The 20,455-nt window shown below is 51.6% G+C and overlaps 2 protein-coding genes and 1 long non-coding RNA gene across 6 annotated transcripts; 2 read left to right on the top strand and 1 right to left on the bottom strand.

The window, feature by feature from the left end:
* Positions 1-1,290: 1,290 nt before the first annotated feature.
* LOC310768190 (RNA-binding Raly-like protein) lies at positions 1,291-14,363 on the top strand. Of its 4 annotated transcripts, none has more exons than XM_083625948.1 (7): positions 1,291-1,555; positions 3,324-3,402; positions 10,597-10,644; positions 10,823-10,971; positions 11,968-12,081; positions 12,908-13,062; positions 13,981-14,363. In XM_083625948.1, exons 1-7 carry the CDS (start codon positions 1,306-1,308, stop codon positions 14,017-14,019), a joined length of 834 nt encoding a protein of 277 aa, XP_083482074.1. In that variant the 5' UTR covers positions 1,291-1,305; the 3' UTR covers positions 14,020-14,363. The 4 variants fall into 4 exon arrangements, with proteins under 4 accessions (XP_083482074.1, XP_083482073.1, XP_083482075.1 ...); XM_083625947.1 differs by having other exon boundaries at positions 10,594-10,644; XM_083625949.1 differs by having other exon boundaries at positions 1,547-1,812; positions 10,594-10,644.
* On the top strand, positions 6,947-9,392 carry LOC310768192. Its single transcript, XR_014551201.1, has 2 exons — positions 6,947-7,057; positions 7,325-9,392. It is a non-coding gene; the product is annotated as an uncharacterized lncRNA (long non-coding RNA).
* Positions 14,364-16,129: 1,766 nt separating the features above from the next.
* EXOSC6 (exosome component 6) lies at positions 16,130-18,515 on the bottom strand. The gene has a single exon (XM_083625951.1). The coding sequence runs from the start codon at positions 18,394-18,396 to the stop codon at positions 17,563-17,565; it is 834 nt and encodes a 277-aa protein (XP_083482077.1). The 5' UTR covers positions 18,397-18,515; the 3' UTR covers positions 16,130-17,562.
* Positions 18,516-20,455: the final 1,940 nt, after the last annotated feature.

The raw sequence follows: 20,455 nt of genomic DNA, 5'->3' as shown, positions 1-20,455 counted from the left end.
TAGACCAGAGATGGGGAACCTCAGACCCAGGGCTCAATTGCAGCCCTCCAGGTCTCTGGGCCTGGCCCCTGTGACTCTCCTTAAGCCACACCTCATCCCTGGCCTTGCTTTCCACCTTCCTCTGGTGTTATTTTCCCTGACTAGGGCATGATATAAGTAAAAAAAAACCTGCTCCTTTTCCCTTATGCGGTACCCAAGAGCCCATACAGAGTCTTTTTCTAGGTTCTCTATCGGTAGAAGAAAATAACAGAGACCAACCAGAGAATATTGAGAAGCAAAGCAGCTAGTAAGCCTGATCTTTATTAACTGTTGCAACAGGGTGCTCCCCCACATGCAGGAGAGAGGAGGACCCCGAGCCATGCATGCAAACCCTTATATAGACATTTTAAATCCCCCCAAGACTACCCCCAGAAACATCATATATACATCACAGAAGGGGTGTAGCCCAAGACCACCCCCCAGATACGTAATACCTACATCACAGAAAAGGCGGTCTACAACAGAAATCTGAGTGTGTTGTTTTTACCCTGTCTGCCAGGTTACCTGTTAATGGTCACTTGACTGGATTACCTGGGGAGCCTGGCCATTCTTTTGTAATGACAATACTTAATCCCTGAGCCAGGTCACAGGCTCACCCTATTCACACCTTAAATGTGCCTTTAAGGCAGGATTTGTGAGGACAGAGACAACGGGGAGGTTTCTGCATTTCCTTCCACCTTGTAGAGAAATATTTGAAGTGACTGAAATCACTTCAAATCGAGTCAAAATGGCTTTAGGCCTTTTTCTGTGGGTTTTGGACATGTGGTTTATATATTTATATATGTGTTTGCTTGGTACATTTATGAACATTTATTTTTTTATAATAAATGGGTGTGGCCCCTGGAAGGCTGCCTGTAAAATGCAGCCCTCAAAGTGCAAAAGGTTCCTCCCCCATGTTAGGCCTTGTAGGCGCCATACATTTAATACACATGGGTTTCCCGCCGGGGGGGGGGGGGGCGAGAGAACCCAGGACGCTGTCGTCGTCCCCCAGCCAAAATTCTCAGCACCCTTAATAAACTACAGTTCCCATGATTCTTAGATGGGGGCCAAAGAAAGCGCTTTCAATAGAAGCAGCCTCAGTCCCTGGACTGAATGACCTGAGGTTGCTCTGCAGAGTGGGGGGGGGCAGTCCTACGGCCTAGAGAACGGGGGGGGGGGGCTCCTGCTTATTCCCGAAGAGGTTTCTCCACGCAGTCCCACGACCACCACCTTGGGCAGCTACTCTTCTTCGATGGGGCGGGGGGGGGGGTTCTTGCAGTTTCGCGCATGCGCCGCGGAAGAGCCGGGGGCGCCCACCTCCCCCACCATTTCCTTGCGCGGGGGGAGGGGAGGGGACTGGAGTATGCAAGGCGCCCCCCCCCCCCGCAAGGCAATAGCCCCCTGGTAGCTCAAGAAGCAGAGGCGTGTGTCTATGTGGGAGCTCAGCCCCTCCCCTCCGACAACGCCCCCCCCGCCGGGTGGCGGAGATGGTTCGTTCCCTCCTGCTTCGTCTCCCCCCCCTTCACCAGGGCAGATGGTACGTTCCTCCGGCCGACATTCAGGCTGGGGAGGGAGGGAGGCAGATAGAGACCCTCCTTTCTTTAGCCAAGAGCGCTTAGGCTGCTGCTGCTGCTGCTGCTGCAACCACCTTGCTGGGGGCTCGTAGGAGAGAGAGAAAGGCGTCCCTTCCTCGCTGCTGGGCAGGCCGGGCGTGGGGCTCCCCCCCCTCTTCCTTCCCTCCCCCCCTTGGGGGTGGCATGACCCTCTTCGGCAGCCGGGAAGGGGGCTGGCGCTGTGAGTACCGCTCGTGTGTGTGTGTCCCCCCCTCTCCATAACCCCCGCCTCACCCCCGGGTTGCGTACTTCGAAGTGGTGGGGGGGAAGTCGCCCTCCTCCCAAAAAGGGGACTAGGAGCGGGGGCTCCATCGCCCGGAAGCAATGAAAGAGGAAGGGGGAAGCGTGGGGGGGGGAGAGGAGGGTGTATCCGCTGGGTCCCCATCAAAAGCCCCATGCCGCCTCCTTTGATTTCGCTGCGCAGGAGGGGCGCACGCGCGCGCCCTTCCATTTGCTTTGCGCCTCTTGCTTGCAGAACGAAGCAAGGGAGGGGGGGGGTCGCTTCCGAATCCTTCAGAGACATCTTTGCTGGGCCCAACTCTGGGTGGGAAGAAAGTTGGATGAGGATTGACGAGAGCTCTCTCTTTAAAAAATGAAAGAGAGAAATTGGCATTTTTATTTTATTTTTTTTGAGGCCTGCAGCGCAAGAGGTGGCTAGGGCAACTTGGAGGGGTCTCGGGGTGGGGCTTTGTGAACCCCCAGGCGGGGAGCTGCCATGGGACCGGGCGTTGATGCACTTGGAGGCCGTTTGAGGGTGGGACGGAGAAGAGTTACTGGACCCCCCCCCTCCCCGGCCCTTGCTGGCCTCTATGTCCATCCTGAGACTTTGGCCTCTTCAGATTCTGGGAAACTTTCCCTTGCCAGACCAAGAGGAAGCATCCTTGCCCTGGGATGAGGAAGTCGGGACCCCTCCCCACATTTCTCTCTCTGCCTTGCAGGAAACGGGGCTCAGGATGCCTGGGTCCAGCATGCCAGTTGCCCAAGGGCTCCGGCTCAAGTCCCCCTGATGCTGGGCCTTTGATGGTGCCCTGGAATTGGAGGTGCCCAGGCCCAGGGAGCACATGCCCAGCCTCAGAGGTGTGGCAAGAGTCCAGTGGCAAAAAATGTAAACACTTAACATGGTGTTCTAATTAATTTTTCAACTTGGTTATAGTATTAAGATGCAGTTGAGCAAGCAGGTCTTTTTATTCCCTGCTGTCCTGCCAAGTAAAGGACAATAATGAGATGCCGCTCTGATTTGCCTTGTAGACAGATTGTGTAAATGAATGTGGAGGCTGGGGGGGGGGGCATCTCTTTGGTCACCCACCCCATGCTGGGACATTGCCTCTGCTGACACCATTAAGTTGCTTTAATTGTTTTTAATACTGTATAGTTTTTAGCGCTGTAACCTACCCTTAGGGTGAGTAATAAATAAATTAATAATACCTAATAATAATTATAATGATGCATTTCAGTTCCTTGTATTTACAGTATAGAGACTACTCTTGTCTGTACACAAACCTGAAAAATCTAAGCTGGTTTATATCCCTGTGAGATGTTCTAAGGATCTGCCCTGCTGGATGGGGTCAGCCTTGGACTTTATTAGGAGGTCCCTTCTGGAGTGACAGCGGCCTCCACCCAGCCTGCCCCCTCCTGGGCTTCTGGCCTCCTTCTTCCTGGGGTTTCTCTCTCATGGTCTTCCTCTTTCTCTAGATCTCGACATGGCCCGGGAGCCTAAACTGAGCCACGCCAGGCCAAGCCAGAAGAGGCAACACAGCGGAGGCCTGTACCCGTGAGTCTTTTGTCACCACGGATTGGATCCGGCTGTGCAATGTCCCGTTTACTCTGTAAAGGCAGGGAAGGGCAATCTGTGCGGCCCTCCAGGAGTCGTTGGACTCCACCTCCCATCAGCCCCTGCCAGCAAGGTCAATACTCGGGGTGATGGGAGTTATACCAGTTGCTTATGACCTGGTCATGGTGCCCGCCTCCTCGGAAATGGCCCTGAGAATCTCCTTCTCCAACCCATTCACTGCCTGGGTTGAGTTCCAGGGCACCCCCTGGCATGGAATTCCTGGTTGCTGGTGGTGAACTATTTCTTTTTGTTTATTTGCACTTGTTGCCCTTGTGTTCCACCTTCCCTTGTCCCAAGATGTTTAAGATGATGTACATAGTTCTCCCCAACCTCCTTTAATCCCCCACAACAACCCTGCGAAGTAGATTAAGCAGAGAGGCGGTGACTGGCCCCCAAGGTGAGTGGGGATTTGAGCACTGATGCCCTTCTCAAGCCTCCTCTGCTGGGTGCTGACAAGCTGCCATTTAAAATTCCCCACAGTGTCCAGCCATGGTGTTGGGACGTTGCGGGTATTTCAAAAAAGCCTCTGCTTGGTCTAGAGTGGCTGCTTGGCTCCAATCAGGAGGCATTGCTGCTGCTTTTTGCACCCAGAGTTGCTGGCAGATGGTTTTTGCCACAGCTACTCATGCTCTGCTAACTGAAAGTTTCCAACCACTGCTTATCCTCTGGCCAGTAAATGTGGTGCTTGCTATATTTCTGTGCCTCTTGCAACTGGACTCCAGCTGCCCTCAGATGGATTGCTTTTTTTCGTCATTAGCTCATGACATGGAAAGCTGGAGCAGTGCTAGGAAGGGGGAGCATGGAAGCCCAAGGGATAGGTGCAGGCTTGACTACTGCACTAAGTGATAAGTGGGGCTGCTCTTGCAAACTGTTCGGAAGCGTCCGCTGCTCCAGAATGGGATAATCAAATGGTTAGCCAGAACTTAAATGCGGGAAACGTATTTGTAGCTTTGCTTCAACTCCAGTTTTCTCTCAGGCAGACTCCAGGGGGAGAGTTTTTTCTATGGCAGCATTGCGGTTGTGTAACCCCCCCCCCCCCCCGGGCCACTAACCTGGCCTGGCTGCTATTCTGCTTTCTTTTCGATGCCACCCTGTTTCACGTGCCTGGGCTGCGTTCAGTTTCCTATTTTCCAGGGTTGTAGTGAGAGGGACGAGCACTGTGCTCTTCTATCGCCGCTTTGCTTCATCTAGATCCTCACATCGAGGGTATTCTGCTGCCAAGAAAACAGATTATAACCCTGGGATTAGGCAGAAGGGTGGCTTGTTGGGTTTTTTTGCATTTATTTATTTATATGGCTGGTAATGGAAATTGTTTGGTTGTAGCTGCTGAGAAGAGGAAGCCGTGGGGGTCGGGGGGGAGGCAGTGACTACAAGACTCTTTTCCTGTCCTCTTAGATTCTGGTGGGATCCGGTACTGGTTATGCAGCCATAATCTCTGCCTGATCTCCCTGTGTGAAGGAGCTGTGACATGAGCAGCTTGTAGGTAGGACAGAATCTGCTCCACGGCAAAGGCAAGACAGAACAGGAGGTTAGGGGTGCTCCCAGACAGGGATGGGGTTGGTTTTATTATTAATTTAGAACAATTGTTATCCTGCTTCATAGCCCTGAGAGGCTCTCGGTGCATCTTAACGCAAAAAAAATTGCGAGCGGGCTGTTGAGATATCTCAGATGAGTTGCTAGCAACAGGATTTGTTGTGATGATTGGATTTCCCCTGCAGAAAGGGTAAATGGGCGGGGGATAAGAGATGGCGTTTTGATGCCAACGCAGTTGTGCAGATGCTGCAAAAATACATCCAAAAAACACCTGTCTGGAAGCAGAGTCAGGAAACGGTTGGGTGGCCACTTATGCATTGCCAAAGCTGAGGAAGCCTAGCCCTGAAAGAGAAAGAGAGAGAGAGACCCCTCTTCCTGATCTTAACACCTGAGAGGGTCTGTAGGGAAGGAGGCAAGCTTTCATATATTTGTGGCCTTAGCCGTTCAGGGTTTTAAACACCAGTGTGAGCTCCTTGATTTGGCCATGGAACTGAACTGGCAATTATAACAGGAGTTGTGTCTGTTATAAGCGGAACCCCAGCCAGTAATTTTGCCACTGCATTTTGGATCGTTTGAAGCTTCTGAGGTGTCTTCAAGGGCAGCCCCATGTAGAGCACCTTGTATGGCAGTCAGGAAGTTACCAGAACATGGACTACTGTGGTCAAGGTGTAGCTTTGTCCAAAACCAGCAAACCGGATGGAGCTGGTAAAAGGCACTCCTATTTATTTATTTTTATATATACAATCCTAGTCACTGAAGTCATCCAAGCCTCCAGTGAGAAGGCCAAATCCAGGAACACCCCCAAGCTATTGACCTGTTCCTTCTAGGGGAGAGCAGCCCACTAGGACAGCTTTTCTCTCCATCTCTTGGACTCAGAAATTCAGGATACATAACAACGCTGTCTCTCAATGAGTTGTTCTGATGGCGGAGGCTTTCTAGTTAAATGTAACTGCTATAAATCCTGGGAATTGTCATTTAACTGAGGGTGTAAAGGGCAGTTTCTTAGTAAGCCCAAGCTCCCCTCGCTGATGCTGACCCCTGTCCTGGAGCCCTTGCACAGGGTGGCTGCAAGCGGCCATCTTAAAATTCCCACAATGCCACAGAACATCCGCCATAAGGCTGCTTTGGGACATGGTTGGTAATTTTAAAATGGTGGCCGCCTGGTACCGTTTTGCTGTGTGCTGGGTGAGACTGCTCTGGGAAGCGGTGTCCTCAAGATGTGCCTAGGGGAAATCAATGGGGTCTGGAGGAGAGCGAACGCTGGAGGGGACTGAGGCGATTCCACCCCCCCACCCCCAGGATTGTGGCCTTGCAGGCCTGTGGTCACAGGAGTAAGAACCAGCGTTGCTGAACCCACAGATGGAAACTTGGAAAACAAAAGGACTGAACAAAGCCTCCCAAAATAACTTGGAAGGGCAAACAATAGCTGCTACGCAACAGCTTTTCCCAAATTCCTGGCTTCGGCTCCCCTTGTGGCTGCCAATGTGCCGTCTCGCCGTGCCTTTAAAAGGAGGGGTGTTGCTATTGCCGGGGGTGTGAGCCATTCTTCAATCCTTCTGAAACCCTATAGCTCCCTTTGTCCTGCAGCCCAGAGGAATAGGCCCGGGAGCTGAGCACCCTCCCTGGTTCGCAGGCCTTCTCTTCCTCCACCATTTGGCCCCTGCCTGGGTTTGGCACTGGCTGAGTTCCAGGATCTGCCCCGTTGCATACAAAGAGCCTGTGAAAGAGGAGAGGAGCGACCACAGGAAAGCAATAGGTTTTATTATGGCCTTTGCCTTCGCAGGCCTTCATCAGGCATCCTCCATCACTCAGGTTCTTGCCTACCAAAGCTCAGGCCATCCGAAGTGTCTCTTGTGTATGATACACACTTTCCTGCCCTTTCTTCGACACTCTTCAAGAAATCTGGTCTGCTGGAGCCAGAGGAAGAAGGGCTGTGATGCAGAAAGAAAACCCCGTGCGATAAGCCAGGGTCTGTGTATTCTCCCTAAAGATAATGACACACCCATTCTGTGCATTCTGTGGCCTGTACGAAATTAGCCGTGCAAATGTGCTGGTTTATTTTGTGCAAGTTCTTATGATTCTGCTAGTTATGGGGAAGGGACGACCAGCCGCCCCTTCTACCGGTGGCAGTCCTGCTGGTTCTGCTCTGGAATTTTTTTGGGGTTCCTTATAAAACAATTTAAAAAATTCTTTTAATCTGCAAAACATGGGTCAAGTATCAGCAACCAGAGGACAGCAGTGTTTGAGACTTGCAGGGCTGGCTATACAATAAGATGACTACCAAGGCACCCCAGGAGAACTTCTCCCCATTACCTGCCCCATTCTTCAGTGAGCAGTCTCAGAATAAAATAATGGTGGCCGCAACTGGCTGTTGACATTCCCCTAGGCATTTTTTTTTTAAAAGACCTCTGTATGTGTAGAATCATAGGATAGAAAGAGTCCTTTTGCCACACCGGGCATGTAGCTGCAGAATTCTTTAATAATAATAATAGTAATAATAATTTATACCCCACCCATCTGGGCAGTTTCCAGACCATATAAAAACATAACAAAACATCAAACATTAAAAGCTTCCCGATACAGGGCTGCCTTCAGATGTCTTTTAAGAGTTGTGTAGCTCCTTATCTCCTTGACATCTGAAGGGAGGGCATTCCATAGGGAGGGCATCACTGCTGAGAAGGCCCTCTGCCTGGTTCCCTGTAACTTCACTTCTTGCAGTGAGGGGGAATGATGGCTGTCCTGTTCACCTTGTGTGGTTGGGCCAAAGGGTGGAGGGGAAGCTCCACGCCCCCCGCCACCTTCCAGAGCCAGTTTGGCCAATGCCAGAGCCCTTCCTTTAGGAGATGGACAAGCCATCACCCCTGGGACATGGCTGCTGCTGTGGTAGGGAGATTTCCCGAGTGGACAGGTAGAGAAAAGCTGCACAAAACAATCTCCTGGCATCGAGGCAGCCACTACAGAGATTGACGGTGCAGATGCACAGCGAGGGGGAGGCTTCCGAGAGGAAGCGGAGCTGAAATTTTTTTCAATTATTCTGCAAAACATTCCCGGCGATGTCTGGCAACTTGGCTCCCACGCACTCCCTTGTGGGATGGCAGTCACTTTCTGGCTCTGTAGATAGAATTTGACACAAACACACACACCCTGAATGCCAGAGGGAGTTGGAAATAAGGGGGTCTCACCCCCCACCCACCCCCTTGATTCTGGACCCTCTTCCTGGATCAAATGAGCGGATTTGTGCAGGCTTTCCACTTGGGCAAAGGCTCTTGCGTGGGAGAAGCTGGGCAGGAATGCTGGGCCAGGATGAGGGCAGCGAAATGGAAGATTCCCGCTCCGTCTGGGGGGACGGGGATGGCCTAGCTGGTTTCCCGGGAAACGAAGCCACAGCCGTACACCGTTCGGGACTCGTGTGCCTTTTAATAGTCGCGTCGGGAAGAGGGAATGTTGGCAGGTGCAGCTTGCCATGCAGTGCAGAGAAAAGCCACACACACACCCCGTTAAAAAAATGTCATGCGGGAGATGAAAGGGCCCAGAGCCCCCCGCTATGGGGTGGGCCAGATCAGCCCATAGGGGCTTCGCCGCAGCATTCCTTCCCCATTCTTTTGCTTGCTCATGTGGCATGAGATTTATTATAGGCGCATCAGCGCCTTCCTTCAGGGGAGGCGTTCCTGCTGACAGCCTTCCCCCCTCCACCCCTTTCCATTTGGACCTGAAGGGGAGGCAGCTGGCACACAGAAACCACCATCCGTGAAATGTAAAATCAAGAATCTCTGATGGAAGATCAGCAGGGGGTGGAGGGTGGGGGGTCCGGGCTGATTCTTCCACTCCAGATAGAGCGAGTTTCTCCCTGAAAGAAGCCTTGACCCAATCTCACTCCCCACACTTTGGCCAAAGGGCAGGCCGGGTGTTGTCAAACTACAACTCCCATCAGCGGTCAGGGGGTTTGGGAGCTGGAGCCTCCTCTTGGGGGGGGGCATCGCCTTGTCTTCCCTGGTTAGGGGTCCTGGAGGATGTTCTTGCCCCTTCCAGTGTCTGGAAGAGGCTCCTGGGCCTGTTTCCTCCCCACAGGCCAGCAGAGCTCATAGCCAAAAGGCAGGTGCTGGGTGCTTAAGGTTGCCCTACATTCAACTCTCCACTTCCATTTTAAAAAGAAAAGGAAGCTCCCCTGGTTCTTTTACTTGTGGGATCAGAAGGAAAATCCTGCAGGCTGGATTCTACCAGCCCCTACCTTCCAGCGACCACAAATGCTCTGGGAAAAAAGGATAAGTGGCAGGCACTCGCTTTCAAGTGGCATAAATATATGTTTTAATATAGAATATAATTACGTAACATTTGACATATTGCAATAACTGTTTAGGATCTGGTTGTTTTGCATTCATTTCCCTGCCCCCCCTCCCTTCTGGCTACCTCCTCCAGTGCTCAAATTATGGGAGAAAAGGCAGAGTGGCTTAAAGAAATCTGCAAACTCAACCCCCTCTCCCGCCCCGATCCCTCCAGTTTTAGCCAAATCATGGGTCCCGCAGTACTCCTCTGGAACAGAAGCTGAGGGAGCAGCCAAAAGGGACAGAATCATAGGACTGTAGAGTTGGAAGGGACCCCCAAGGCTTATCTAGTCCAACCCCCCAATCATAACTGAAGTCAAGGGAGGGGGGTTGCTGGCACCTCTGCAACTAAAGCATTACTAACCTCTCTCCTCTTTAGTCTCAGCTGCACCAGGGCCAGTATAAACTGGGAAATGAATATGCACTTGAATGCCTAAAACCTGCACAGGGGAGCTTGCACCATGCATGATTTGGCATGCTAAATATGCTACCGCATATACACTCCTGTCACGCTGACTAGTTACAAAACCCAGATTTACTTCCCGTTTTGCAACCTTCCTTTATTCAAGCCGAAGCACCCGAGGAGTTGATAGGGCTGCCTCCTGTGGTGGGTCAACATTTGAGATGCGTGCGGCAACACAAGTCTTGTTTCCAACAAAAATTGTTGCAAGGCGCCTTGCTGACGGCAGAAAGGCAGTGTAGAGATGGAGGGGCAGCGTGATACAGTGGTTAGAGTGGGGTGGTGGTGAGGTGTCTGTGGCCCTTCAGACAGCACAGGAACTCCCAACTCCCACCATTTTTAGCTATTGGCCTTCTTGGTGGGGCTGATAAGAGCTGGAGCCCAGGGATACCTGCTCCCCCCCCTTGCAAGGCTCCCCCATCTCTGGGCCAGGAGTGGAGGAAATAAAAGGCATAACACTAGGGGAAAATGTTTATAAAATCAGGGCATTTGCAGATGATATGATTGTGATGGTGGAAAATCCAATTAACAGTACAAAGAAACTTTTAGAGAAAATGGAAGAATTTGGAGAAGTGGCAGGATTTAGATTAAATAGAGAAAAAACGAAAATGATGGTTAAAAATATGGATAATCAGAGCAAAAAGGATTTGGAAGAAGCAACCGGATTGCAAAGAGTGAAAAAAGCAAAATATTTGGGGATTTACTTAACAATGAAAAATACAAAGGCAGTTTTCCATGCGCCTGTCTCGTGGTGCAGCGGAGGATGTTGGGAAGCATGAAATGGCACCGAATCACCTTTTCTTCTCTTGTCTGCAGCAGCACCTGCGACCTGGACTATGAGCTCTATAAAGAGGATTTGCCCTACAGGTGCGTTTTGGGGCTTTGCTCTCCCTCCCTCATTGCCTGTCCATCAACATAACGGGTGGGAGTGGGTTTCCCTCACCATATCCTTGGACCTCAGCAAACCCCCCCCCCCCCCGCCCACATTTGAGCTGTGGTTTCAAGGGGATTCTGCAACTGACCCTCTTGCTCTCGTTTCCTGCAGGGTCTACGAGTACCAGAAGATTCCCCCGCTCATCAGTCACATCCCGGTCAAGGCCAGGAGAAGCCACTTGGGGGCCGGGGGCAAGGCCAGCTTGGGTCCCCATGCGGGGCTGAGGGGCAGCAGCGGCTCCACGGCAGGCCGAACGAAGTGTAAGCACTTTGGGGCAGAGAGGGCCTGGTGTCCTAGGTGCCAGGGGAACTCTTTCAGCATTTAGCACCGATAGTGAACGAGCCTGTCAAAGAATGTTTGCAGTCCAGACTGTCTGAGGGACGGAAAAGCAGTGCTTGGATGTGGCTAAAATCCCACACTGACAAGCACCTGGGTGGCCTGTGGGCTAGGAAGTGGGTCTAAAAGGGAGCAAAGCTGAAGAGCAGGGAGTCTCGTGGAAGGGTGTAAAGCAGGCAGTGAAGTGGGAAACAGTCAGGGAGATGGGGAACGAAAGGAATTTCATGTGTTGTTTTGCACTCAGCAGCCAGTCTGTGGGGTACAGGTTCTATGGTTTTGTTTCCATTTATCTCATCCTGATGTGTTTCTCGCAGAAACATGTTACTATATTGGCCTGAATATAAGCCACACTTTTCCCCCAAATTCCGACCATGAAAAGTTAAAGTGTGGCTTAAATTCGTGACCCTACAAAAATCGGCTTTTACAAGACTTCTGGTGAGGCAAGATGGCGGGCGCCACTGCAGCATGTAGCTCCTAGGACCACCAGCACAAGACACAATTTTAAGGGAGCAGCTTATATTTGGGTTTGCCTTTTTTTTCTCTCCCCCCCCCTCCAAATTTTAAAGAAGTGGCTTATTTGTGGGTGCAGCTTATATTTGGGCCAATACGGTAATTCGTTTGGGCTCTGAGTTCAAAAAAGAGCAACACTTCATAGGAACCTTTGTATCCATGCATGTGCCAAGGCCCTTTTGATTTGTAAATATGAGCTCCTTGCCCACCACAGCTTCCATGAGCTAAGGAGAGCAGCCAGCTGACTGCGGTTTTGATCCACACACTTGGACACAACTTGTAGCCTCCCCCCACACCCCGACAGTGACAAAACCAGTGAACAGCTGGTGTGAACCCCTCCCCACCCGCGTAGGTTTCTGTGGTGTGCTAGTAATGTGGTTTGGGCTGCTCACGCTGTCTTTCCCTTCCAGTGCGAGCAGAGGAGCTGCACTCCATCAAGGGAGAGCTAAGTCAGATTAAAGCTCAGGTGGACAGCTTGCTGGAGAGCCTCGACCGGATGGACCAGCGACGGGAGCAGCCCACAGGTGAGGAGGCGCATTTTGTTGCAGGTCTTAGGCACAAGCACACATGCACACAAAGCAAAGATCAGATTTTCTGGTCACAAAACTGACCAGAAATTCTAAATCCTAGCTTCCTTGTCTACAGCAGGTTTGTGGGCTGGAACATCATTAGGATTTCTGCCTGCCTGTAAACTCATTGAGGTGCAGGACCTGGCCCAGTGGAGCAGGATGCACCTGCCTTGTGGCATCATCATCATTAATAATGATAATGATAATAATGATGATGATGGTGATAATAATAATAATTTTTATTATTTATACCCCACCCATCTGGCTGGGTTTCCCCAGCCACTCTAGGCGGCTCTCAACAGAATATTAAAATACAATAACCTACTAAACATTAAAAGCTTCCCTAAAGAGGGCCGCCTTCAGATGTCTTCTAAAAGTCTGGTAGTTGTTTTTCTCTTTGACATCTGGTGGGAGGGCGTTCCACAGGGCGGGTGTCACTACCAAGAAGGCCCTCTCCCCGGTTCCCTGTAACTTGGCTTCTCGCAGCACGGGAACCGCCAGAAGGCCCTTGGCACTGGACCTCAGTGTCCGGGCAGAATGATGGGGGTGGAGATGCTCCTTCAGGTATACTGGACCGAGGCAGTTTAGGGCTTTAAAGGTCAGCACCAACACTTTGAATTGTGCTCAGAGCATAGCAAACCTAGGCTCAGTGCCTAGGTGGGAGACTGCCTGGGAGCACCACAAATGGCACCCAGCAGCAGGAAAAAGGTGGTGCGGAAGTGTGATGAATGTGTAAGGTGGTGTAATGTGGCCAGCTTGCCTGCTTTGTCTGATCCCTCAGGCTCCAAGGAGGTCAAGAAGAAAGCAGCCGCTAGCACAGAGGTCTCCTACTCAGCAGGGGAGACCACCCGGAGGAAGGAGAGCCCCGTGCAGGATGGCCGGGCTGCTCTGCCGGAGGTGGACAGTGCAGAGGAGAGCACAGACACCGAAGAGGCGGTGAGTGGCAGCACCGAGGGCGGAATAGCAAGAAGGGGAGCAACCGTGAGGCTGCAGGTCTCTCCCTCCCTCTTCAGTGGAAATTCGGGAACGCAATGCGATTTGTGTGTGTGTGATACCATGCAGATACAGTACTGCATTTTATTGCTACAGCATTGCAAGCCGCATCTGTCCAGAGCGTCAAGGGTCAAGGTGATACCTTATGCAGGAAAAGCTACCGGGGTCTCTCAGGATTGTCTCTTGCAAGAGCCCACTGAGCCTTCTCCCTCTGCCTTTTTGTGCAAGGCAAGGCTGCACTGTTTCCTAAGCTTTTCCGCCTTGCCTGCATCTGCACCATTAAGCAAGGGCTGTAGCTTTGCATCTCATTATGTGCCCCAAGACACACACACACACACACCCCTTGCAAGCTCTGGGGTGGGAGAGCTGCTAGGAGCTCTCTCAGGCTATTGGAAGCCCACTAACTCCACAAGTTGCACAAAGGTCAGGTCACGGCCATCATCAAATGTTGAGTATTTGAATGGTTTTGGTTTGATCAATGTTGTGTTTGTCATGTGACTTGGAGAGACTATGCCTATCATAGAGGCAAGATGGCCAGAGGGACATGGGGAAGGGGAAACTTGTAGAGCAAACACCAGGGGCCCAAATTCTTCTCAGGGGTTTAGCAACCGTTCCTGCATTTCTCAGGGAACTTTGGGAATTGTAGCTCCCCGAGATGAATAGGTGGTGCCTCCTGTTGACTCTCAGCACCCTGATCAAACTGCAGTTCCCAGGATTATTTGGTGGGGGGAGCTGTGCCCGTCTAAAGTGCTTCAACTCTGCTTTAAATATGCAGCGCAGATTGGGGCTGAGGATTCAACCGCGAAAATGCTGAGTTATGCCTCAGGGACGAGGCTGACAAAGCCTCTTCTTTCATTGCAGGCAAGGAATCACACGTTGGACCTGGAAGGCAGCCAGTAAGAGGACCTGGAGTGCCCCCAACCCCTTTGCCCGGCATTTCCTTCCTGTGTTTTGTATTCCTTCCGATGCCTCTGGCCGGTGCTGCGTCCGGCGTCAGTTCCCTGCCGTCAGGGCTGGTGCAGAGGCTGAGAGGCCCACCACGGTCTCCCTCGCACCTTTTTCTGGCCTGGCAGAGAGAGACTCCTGTGGCGCGTTCGAGGGAGAAGCAGCTTGGTGTTCTTTGTTGTGAAAATTAAAATATGCCAATGTGGGAGACGGGTGGGCAAAGCAGGCAGTGCCAACTTCGCACTTGCCCAGCTCAGCATTAAACAAAAAATAAAGCAGTTCCCATCTCCTACTGATAATGTGTTGCTTGCTGCCTGTCTTAGCTACAGATTCGCCATGTGCCAGACCAGATTGTTTGCTGCCTTTTATCATTTCTGAGCCTGACGTGTCTGCTCAGAAGTACATCCCATGAGCTTCAGTGGGGCTTCCCCCCAGGTATGTGGGCAAAGGAGCGCAGCCAGATTCCCCAGCCCCCCAGATGTTGCTGGACATCCAGAGGCCACCAGGTTAGGAAAGGCTGCTCTAGATTCAGAAGTCCTGTGGGATCAGACACAAAGCCCATCCAATCCAGGGATGGGAAATCTGTAGCGCCCCAGATGTTGTTCTCCCAGCTTCCATCAGCCTGGGCCCACATGCCCAATGGTCAGGGATGATGGAGAACTTCAGCCAAACATCTGGAGGGCCGAAGAATTCCCATTGCAGGTCTAATCCAGCATCCTGTTTGCCACAGAAGCTGGTTGGGTGCTTCTGGAAAGCCCAGATGACAACCAAAGCCTTTTCCTGCTGCAGTTTCCCAGCAGGGACCCATGTTTAGAGGCATCTATGTGCTGCCTTGGAGGTGGCATGCAGCCATTGTGCCTAGTCGTCACTGGTAGTCTTTTCCTCCATATACGACTTAATCCCTTCTAAAGGTGTCTGTTTGTGGCTCCCAGCAGTGCTTCACTTTCTGTCAGTGCCATCAGCTGACCCTGATTTCTATTACTATGATTATGCGGGGAGGGGGAACAAATATTCTGCAAAACCATAAATGTCCCTTGTGTAGATGGCTAGCTGCTTCTTTCTTGCACCACCGGACAACAAAGACAGGAGTGATCACTGCAAGTACATTTTGCAAATATTTTTGAACATGGGTAGGCAAACTAAGGCCTGGGGGCTGGATGCGGCCCATTCGCCTTCTCAATCCGGCCCGCAGACAGTCCAGGAATCAGCGTGTTTTTACATGAGTTGAATGTGCCATTTCATTTAAAATGCATCTTTGGGTTATTTGTGGGGCATAGGAATTCCTTTTTTTCAAAATATAGTCTGGCCCCCCACAAGGTCTGAGGGACAGTAGACCAGCCCCCTGCTGAAAAAGTTTGCTGACCCTTTTTGAACTTGTAAAATCCACTGGTCTGAAACCTGGCAACTGACCGGCCTTCTCAGTCTTCTATAATAGCATGTGCATTGCCCGTGAGCTTTGTACAGGAGCTCCTCTGAGTTCAGACCATCTTCTTAAGAGATGGCAAGTCCCTAGAATGGTCTAGGAAAGCCATCCACAAGATGCATGGTTTTATAATGTACTTAACCCAGTAACCATTTTTTCAGGACATTGTTGCACCGGACCAGCAAAAGTATGCATGTGACCTCGCTTTAAACCTAAATATATTGGTGCTTATGTCAGTGCCGGGGTTTATTTCTGGCTACGCTAACCTGAACCCTAATCTAGTTGTGTGGGCACCTTTTGTGCTATTCCAGATTTTACATAGTATCTCATTTTCACTCCTCTTTTTCCCAGTTTACTCCATTCGTTGACACTATAGTAAATTCTGGAGTCCATAAATACATACTACACTAGTAGACTTCAACTGGTGGCCTGGGACCCAATGCAGGGTTACGGTCTGATCTAAAACTGATCACAACAGCAGCATTCCCACTGTGCAAATACATGGCAAGAAAACAAGACATGGGCTCCCAAATGTTGGTTTGGCTTGAAAGTGGTTCCCAAATTTGAAACTGTTGAAGACGACTGCATCAACTCCACAGTGAGAGTAAGAGGGAGAAGACATGAAAACCAAAAAGCCTTAAGTTATGCAAAATAGTGTATTTTAATTATAAAAAGAGACTTTATTACAAGTATCTAATAAACTTTTCTCCATGAAGAACAACTTCTCAAGCCTTGCATATCACAAGATACTAGTAGGTCCTAGTAAATCAGACCAAGTATTAATGAGTCCATGACAGAAGCAGATTGTGCTGGAAGTGGCCACTGAATAGTCAACCTGCAACTTGCTGCCAAATTAGCTAATCACTCTACATCCACCTTGACCCCATTACCAGTTACTGGCTCACTTCCATCACCTCTGCAAGAAGAAACCATTTCAATCTTTAGGATGCCCATTTGAGGTTGACCTTTTAACAAGGGAGGTCACACACAATTTATTACACCACGCGTCTGCAAAAGGAGATTTCACATAATGAAGTAGTCTGATACAGTGTTCTGACTTTAGTCCCCATATGTTGAGCTAAACTTCCCATCATCCGTAGCCAGATTAACAGATGAGATGATGGGACTTGTAGTCCCAATAGTATCTGAGGATCCAAAGTTGAAAAACATCAGAGTAATTTCAGCAACAAACATTTAGCCAATACAAAAAAAGAAACTTGCTGTATTTCCTAAGAGAAAATGCTGATTTTTAATTTTTTGTTTTTGTTTTAAAGCAAGCAGTTTCAGGGAAGTGGGGAGGAATGCAGAGAATGATGTCACCTTATTGACAATTGCCTCAATGCAAAGCACACCGATTTGGAAGGAAACTCCTTTGAAATGAGGGTAGCTTTCCAAGAAAGCAGGTTAAGAAGCAGGATGTGTGGATTAACCCATTTTGTTCCTTGACATTTTCGAAGTGTAATATTTTTAAACTTTGTAATTTTGAAAGCAAACATAGCTGCCAACAACACTGGACAAATGCAGATTCCTATCCCAAACTGATAATCATAGCAATTTGAAAACTCAGACCAAGGTAGAACTTTGGATTCAACCAGCAGCAAATAACCCTTTTTTGTTTTTCTTGAGACTCAGACTGTGCGCACATGCACACACACATCATATATTTACAACATTTAAAGCAGATTTTTTTCTCCCAAATCCCAGGAACTGGGTGAAAACAACACAGAGCAATAATTCCCGGCACGTTTAATAAACTAGCTTTCTGAGCTTGAAGGTGATAGACTTTCGGAAGTGTCTCTCCGTCGAAGTATCATTCGCAAAGAGCGCGGAGCTGCAGAGATTGTCTCGTGTGGATGTGACCTGCCCTCCAGGGGAAAAGGGGTCGGCTCACCTTCCCTGTACCGCGACTGGGCCCACCGTGGTTGCGGTTCCTCGCCAAGGAGGAGGCCAGGCAACTTCACCTAGGTCGGGTAAACCACGCTCGGATCCCGGATCCAAAACCACGATGCAGCCGAAGCCCAAAGAGACATCGGAAGAGGAGTCCGGCGAGGCGCTGCCCGAGAAGTTCCCGGAGTTCAGGCGGTGGCGGCGGGAAGCTGGGCCGTGTCTGTGTCGGCCGGCGCTTGGGTGCCTGGCGTGGGTCGGCGCTTGGCAGCACGCAGGAGGCTCTGTCGGAGCAGCGGGTAGAGGCGCTGGCATCCGTCGAGGCCGAGGCGCACGGCTTGCGCCCAGCTGTCGGGGGGCCCTCCCTCGCCGCTGCCCAGCAGCCCGGCCACCTGGTTGAGCGAGGGCAGGAGCGCCACGGTGAGGCGGGCGTCGGCGGCGCGCTCCTCGGGCTCGCTGGGCTGCAGACGCCACTCTCCGCCCGGCGCCCGGCACAGCGCGCACGCCGCCACCAGGTCGTAGAGCTCCACGCCGGCGTCGGCCAGGGCCAGCCCCGCGGCGCACAGCGCGGCCGCCAGCGCCGAGCCGCCGTCCTGCAGCAGCAACGCGCTCACCTCCAGCTGTGCCCGCGGGTAGCGCGCCAGGCGCACGGCCGGCTCCAGTGCCTCCTGCAGCGCCAGCGCCAGCTCGGGCTCCCGCTCGCTGGGGCGGATGCGCGCTCCGCGCCCCGAGAAGGGCGCCCGTCGGAACTCGCACACCAGCCGCCCGCGGGGCTCGCCCGGAGCCGCAGCGCCCGCGCCGCCGCCGGCTTCGCGCGGCCCGGCCACGGAGCACAGCACTTTGGTGCCGCCGTGGAGCTCCACGTAGGCCGAGCCCTTGGCCTGGCTCAGCAGCCCCGCGCGGGCGAAGAGCGGCTGCAGCGCCGACGGGTCGCGGGGTGGAACCTCCGGGGCCTCGACGGGCGCGAAGAGCAGCGGCGTCTGGGACTCCTCCGGCCCCGGCACCCGGCGGTGGTCCAGCGGCATGGCTTCTTTGGCTGCTGGCGCGCCGCGCTCCGGAAGGGGAAGAGGAAGCTGCTCGAGGGAGGGACAGGCGGAGGGAGCTGCGGCTTCGCTTCCGAGGCGCACGGGCGGTTTAGCGCCGAAAGAGCGCCGTGGCGGAGAGGGGACCTGCAGCCCCCGCCTCGCAGACACCCGTCGAGGCAGGGAGAGCGCCTCGATTCCCGCATCCCAGCAGCTGCGGATCCTGCACTCAGAAGGAAGCCTCCGGGCTCCCCGGTGGATTCCAGTTCATCTTGGCTCCCGCCAGAAGAGCCGGTGGCCAGGGTGGAGGGAGTTGTGCCCCAGTGCTATCCATGATTAAAGAGCCGTTTTATATCCATTTTTTTGAGTTTGGCAAAGAAATGAGCAGAGTCAGGGTTCTTGCAGTTTCTGATGGGTTGGAAGCTGCATGTGCCTTAGTTTTGGGGTGTCACCCACAAGGTGCCCTCCCTCTCCAACTGGCAACAGAGAAGTTTTTACAGCAACAAACTCGGGATTTCCAGCACACAGTTCCTAGCATTTCCGACCAGCTGAGTACAGCTCTCCCCACTGTGTTATCACTGCTTACAAAGGTGCATCTTAGAAGTGGGATTCTTGGCACTCAGCAGCCTCGCTCACTATTAGGGAAATATCAGAGCTTGATGCATATAGGCTTAAAGCAAGGCACAGCTATGCTTTTTCTGCCTTTCTTCAGGGAAGAGGAAGGTGGTGGGTGGGGAGCTTCCAATCTGGGCTGAGCCCTCACTTACGTTCTGGACTAGCAGAAGCCACAAACCTGCAGCTGAGCCTCCAAGATGTACATGACATTGCAAGTGCCAGAGCACCACTCTGTGCAACTTTAACTAGGACAGAGAAAGGTATTGCCATCGCAGACGCCCATGAGCAAGTGGGCACAGCTGACCTCACTATCCTGGTCAAAGTCCCCAAACTGCGTGGGCTTAGTCACCCATTGCCCCGACAGCCACACTGCTCTCCTCTTCTGGCCCACATCAAACTAGATTAGAGCTATGCGCTATTTTATGAAGTCATGCCCTCTGTCACATTCTGTTAGTAAATGCACAGGTGAATGGCAATCCTATTTTGGAGCTCTGTCTCGCTATGGAACATCCAAGCTGTCCCTACATCCCAGCTGCTACCATGGAACATTTAGCTTTTGTTCCAGTTAGCAAACAGTACTTTTACACTGTGAGCCTGCTGCTCCTGTGTGTATGGATGTATCAACTATTTCCAAAATTTATTATCCCTCTGTAATATGCTGTGCCACTAAGGATTTGTTCTTGTCATGTCAACAAGGCTGGAAATGATTAATGCCAGGATGGCATTCATTCATCTGGCTTCCATGAGGCCAAATGAAGCCTGGCGCTCAGAACCCCATCCTCCTCCCATGGCCAGGTGATCTCTGCTCCATTAAAGCTTGCTTTCAGAAAAGATCTTGGGCTTAGCATTATATATGAAGGGGGAATTGTAAATTATGACGAGCAATAGTTAAGCTTGCACGCTGGCTTCTTTAGCAACAAACCATCATTTGCTGTAACCCACAACCTGCATTTTGCACATAATGGTGAGCTGAGGTTCTCTGAAAGCAAGATATAAGCCAGGAGATGAGGGGCAGGATGGGCCAAGCCCCCTGTTTTGCTTGGGCTCAAGTGAGCTACTGGCTCAAATATCCCTCTGGCAGAACAAATAAGGAATTTGCAGGTCTCCACTACCCTTTTTAGTTAACCACAGCCTCCCATGTCATCCAAACCAGCAAGTGCAATTGGCAGTAACTGGGCTTGATTTCCTCAAGCCAGCTTCTGAAACAAGCAGCAACGATGTGGGAGGAAGCGATGGGGTGAGCACCTGAGCGTGAGGCTGGCTAAGGCATGTTCCTGCTTACGCACTTCACACTAGACCATGGTTTAGCACAGGCATAGGCAACCTCTGCCCTCCAGATGTTTTGAGACTACAATTCCCATCATCCCTGACCACTGGTCCTGTTAGCTAGGGTTGGTGGGAGTTGTAGTCCCAAAACATCTGGAGGGCCAAGTTTGCCTATGCCTGG

The sequence above is a fragment of the Podarcis filfolensis genome, assembly GCF_964270895.1.
Source record: "Podarcis filfolensis genome assembly, chromosome: 8".
Lineage (NCBI taxonomy): Eukaryota > Metazoa > Chordata > Lepidosauria > Squamata > Lacertidae > Podarcis > Podarcis filfolensis.
The sequence above is the reverse complement of the archived record's forward strand: the minus strand, read 5'-3'. Positions and strand labels throughout refer to the sequence as shown.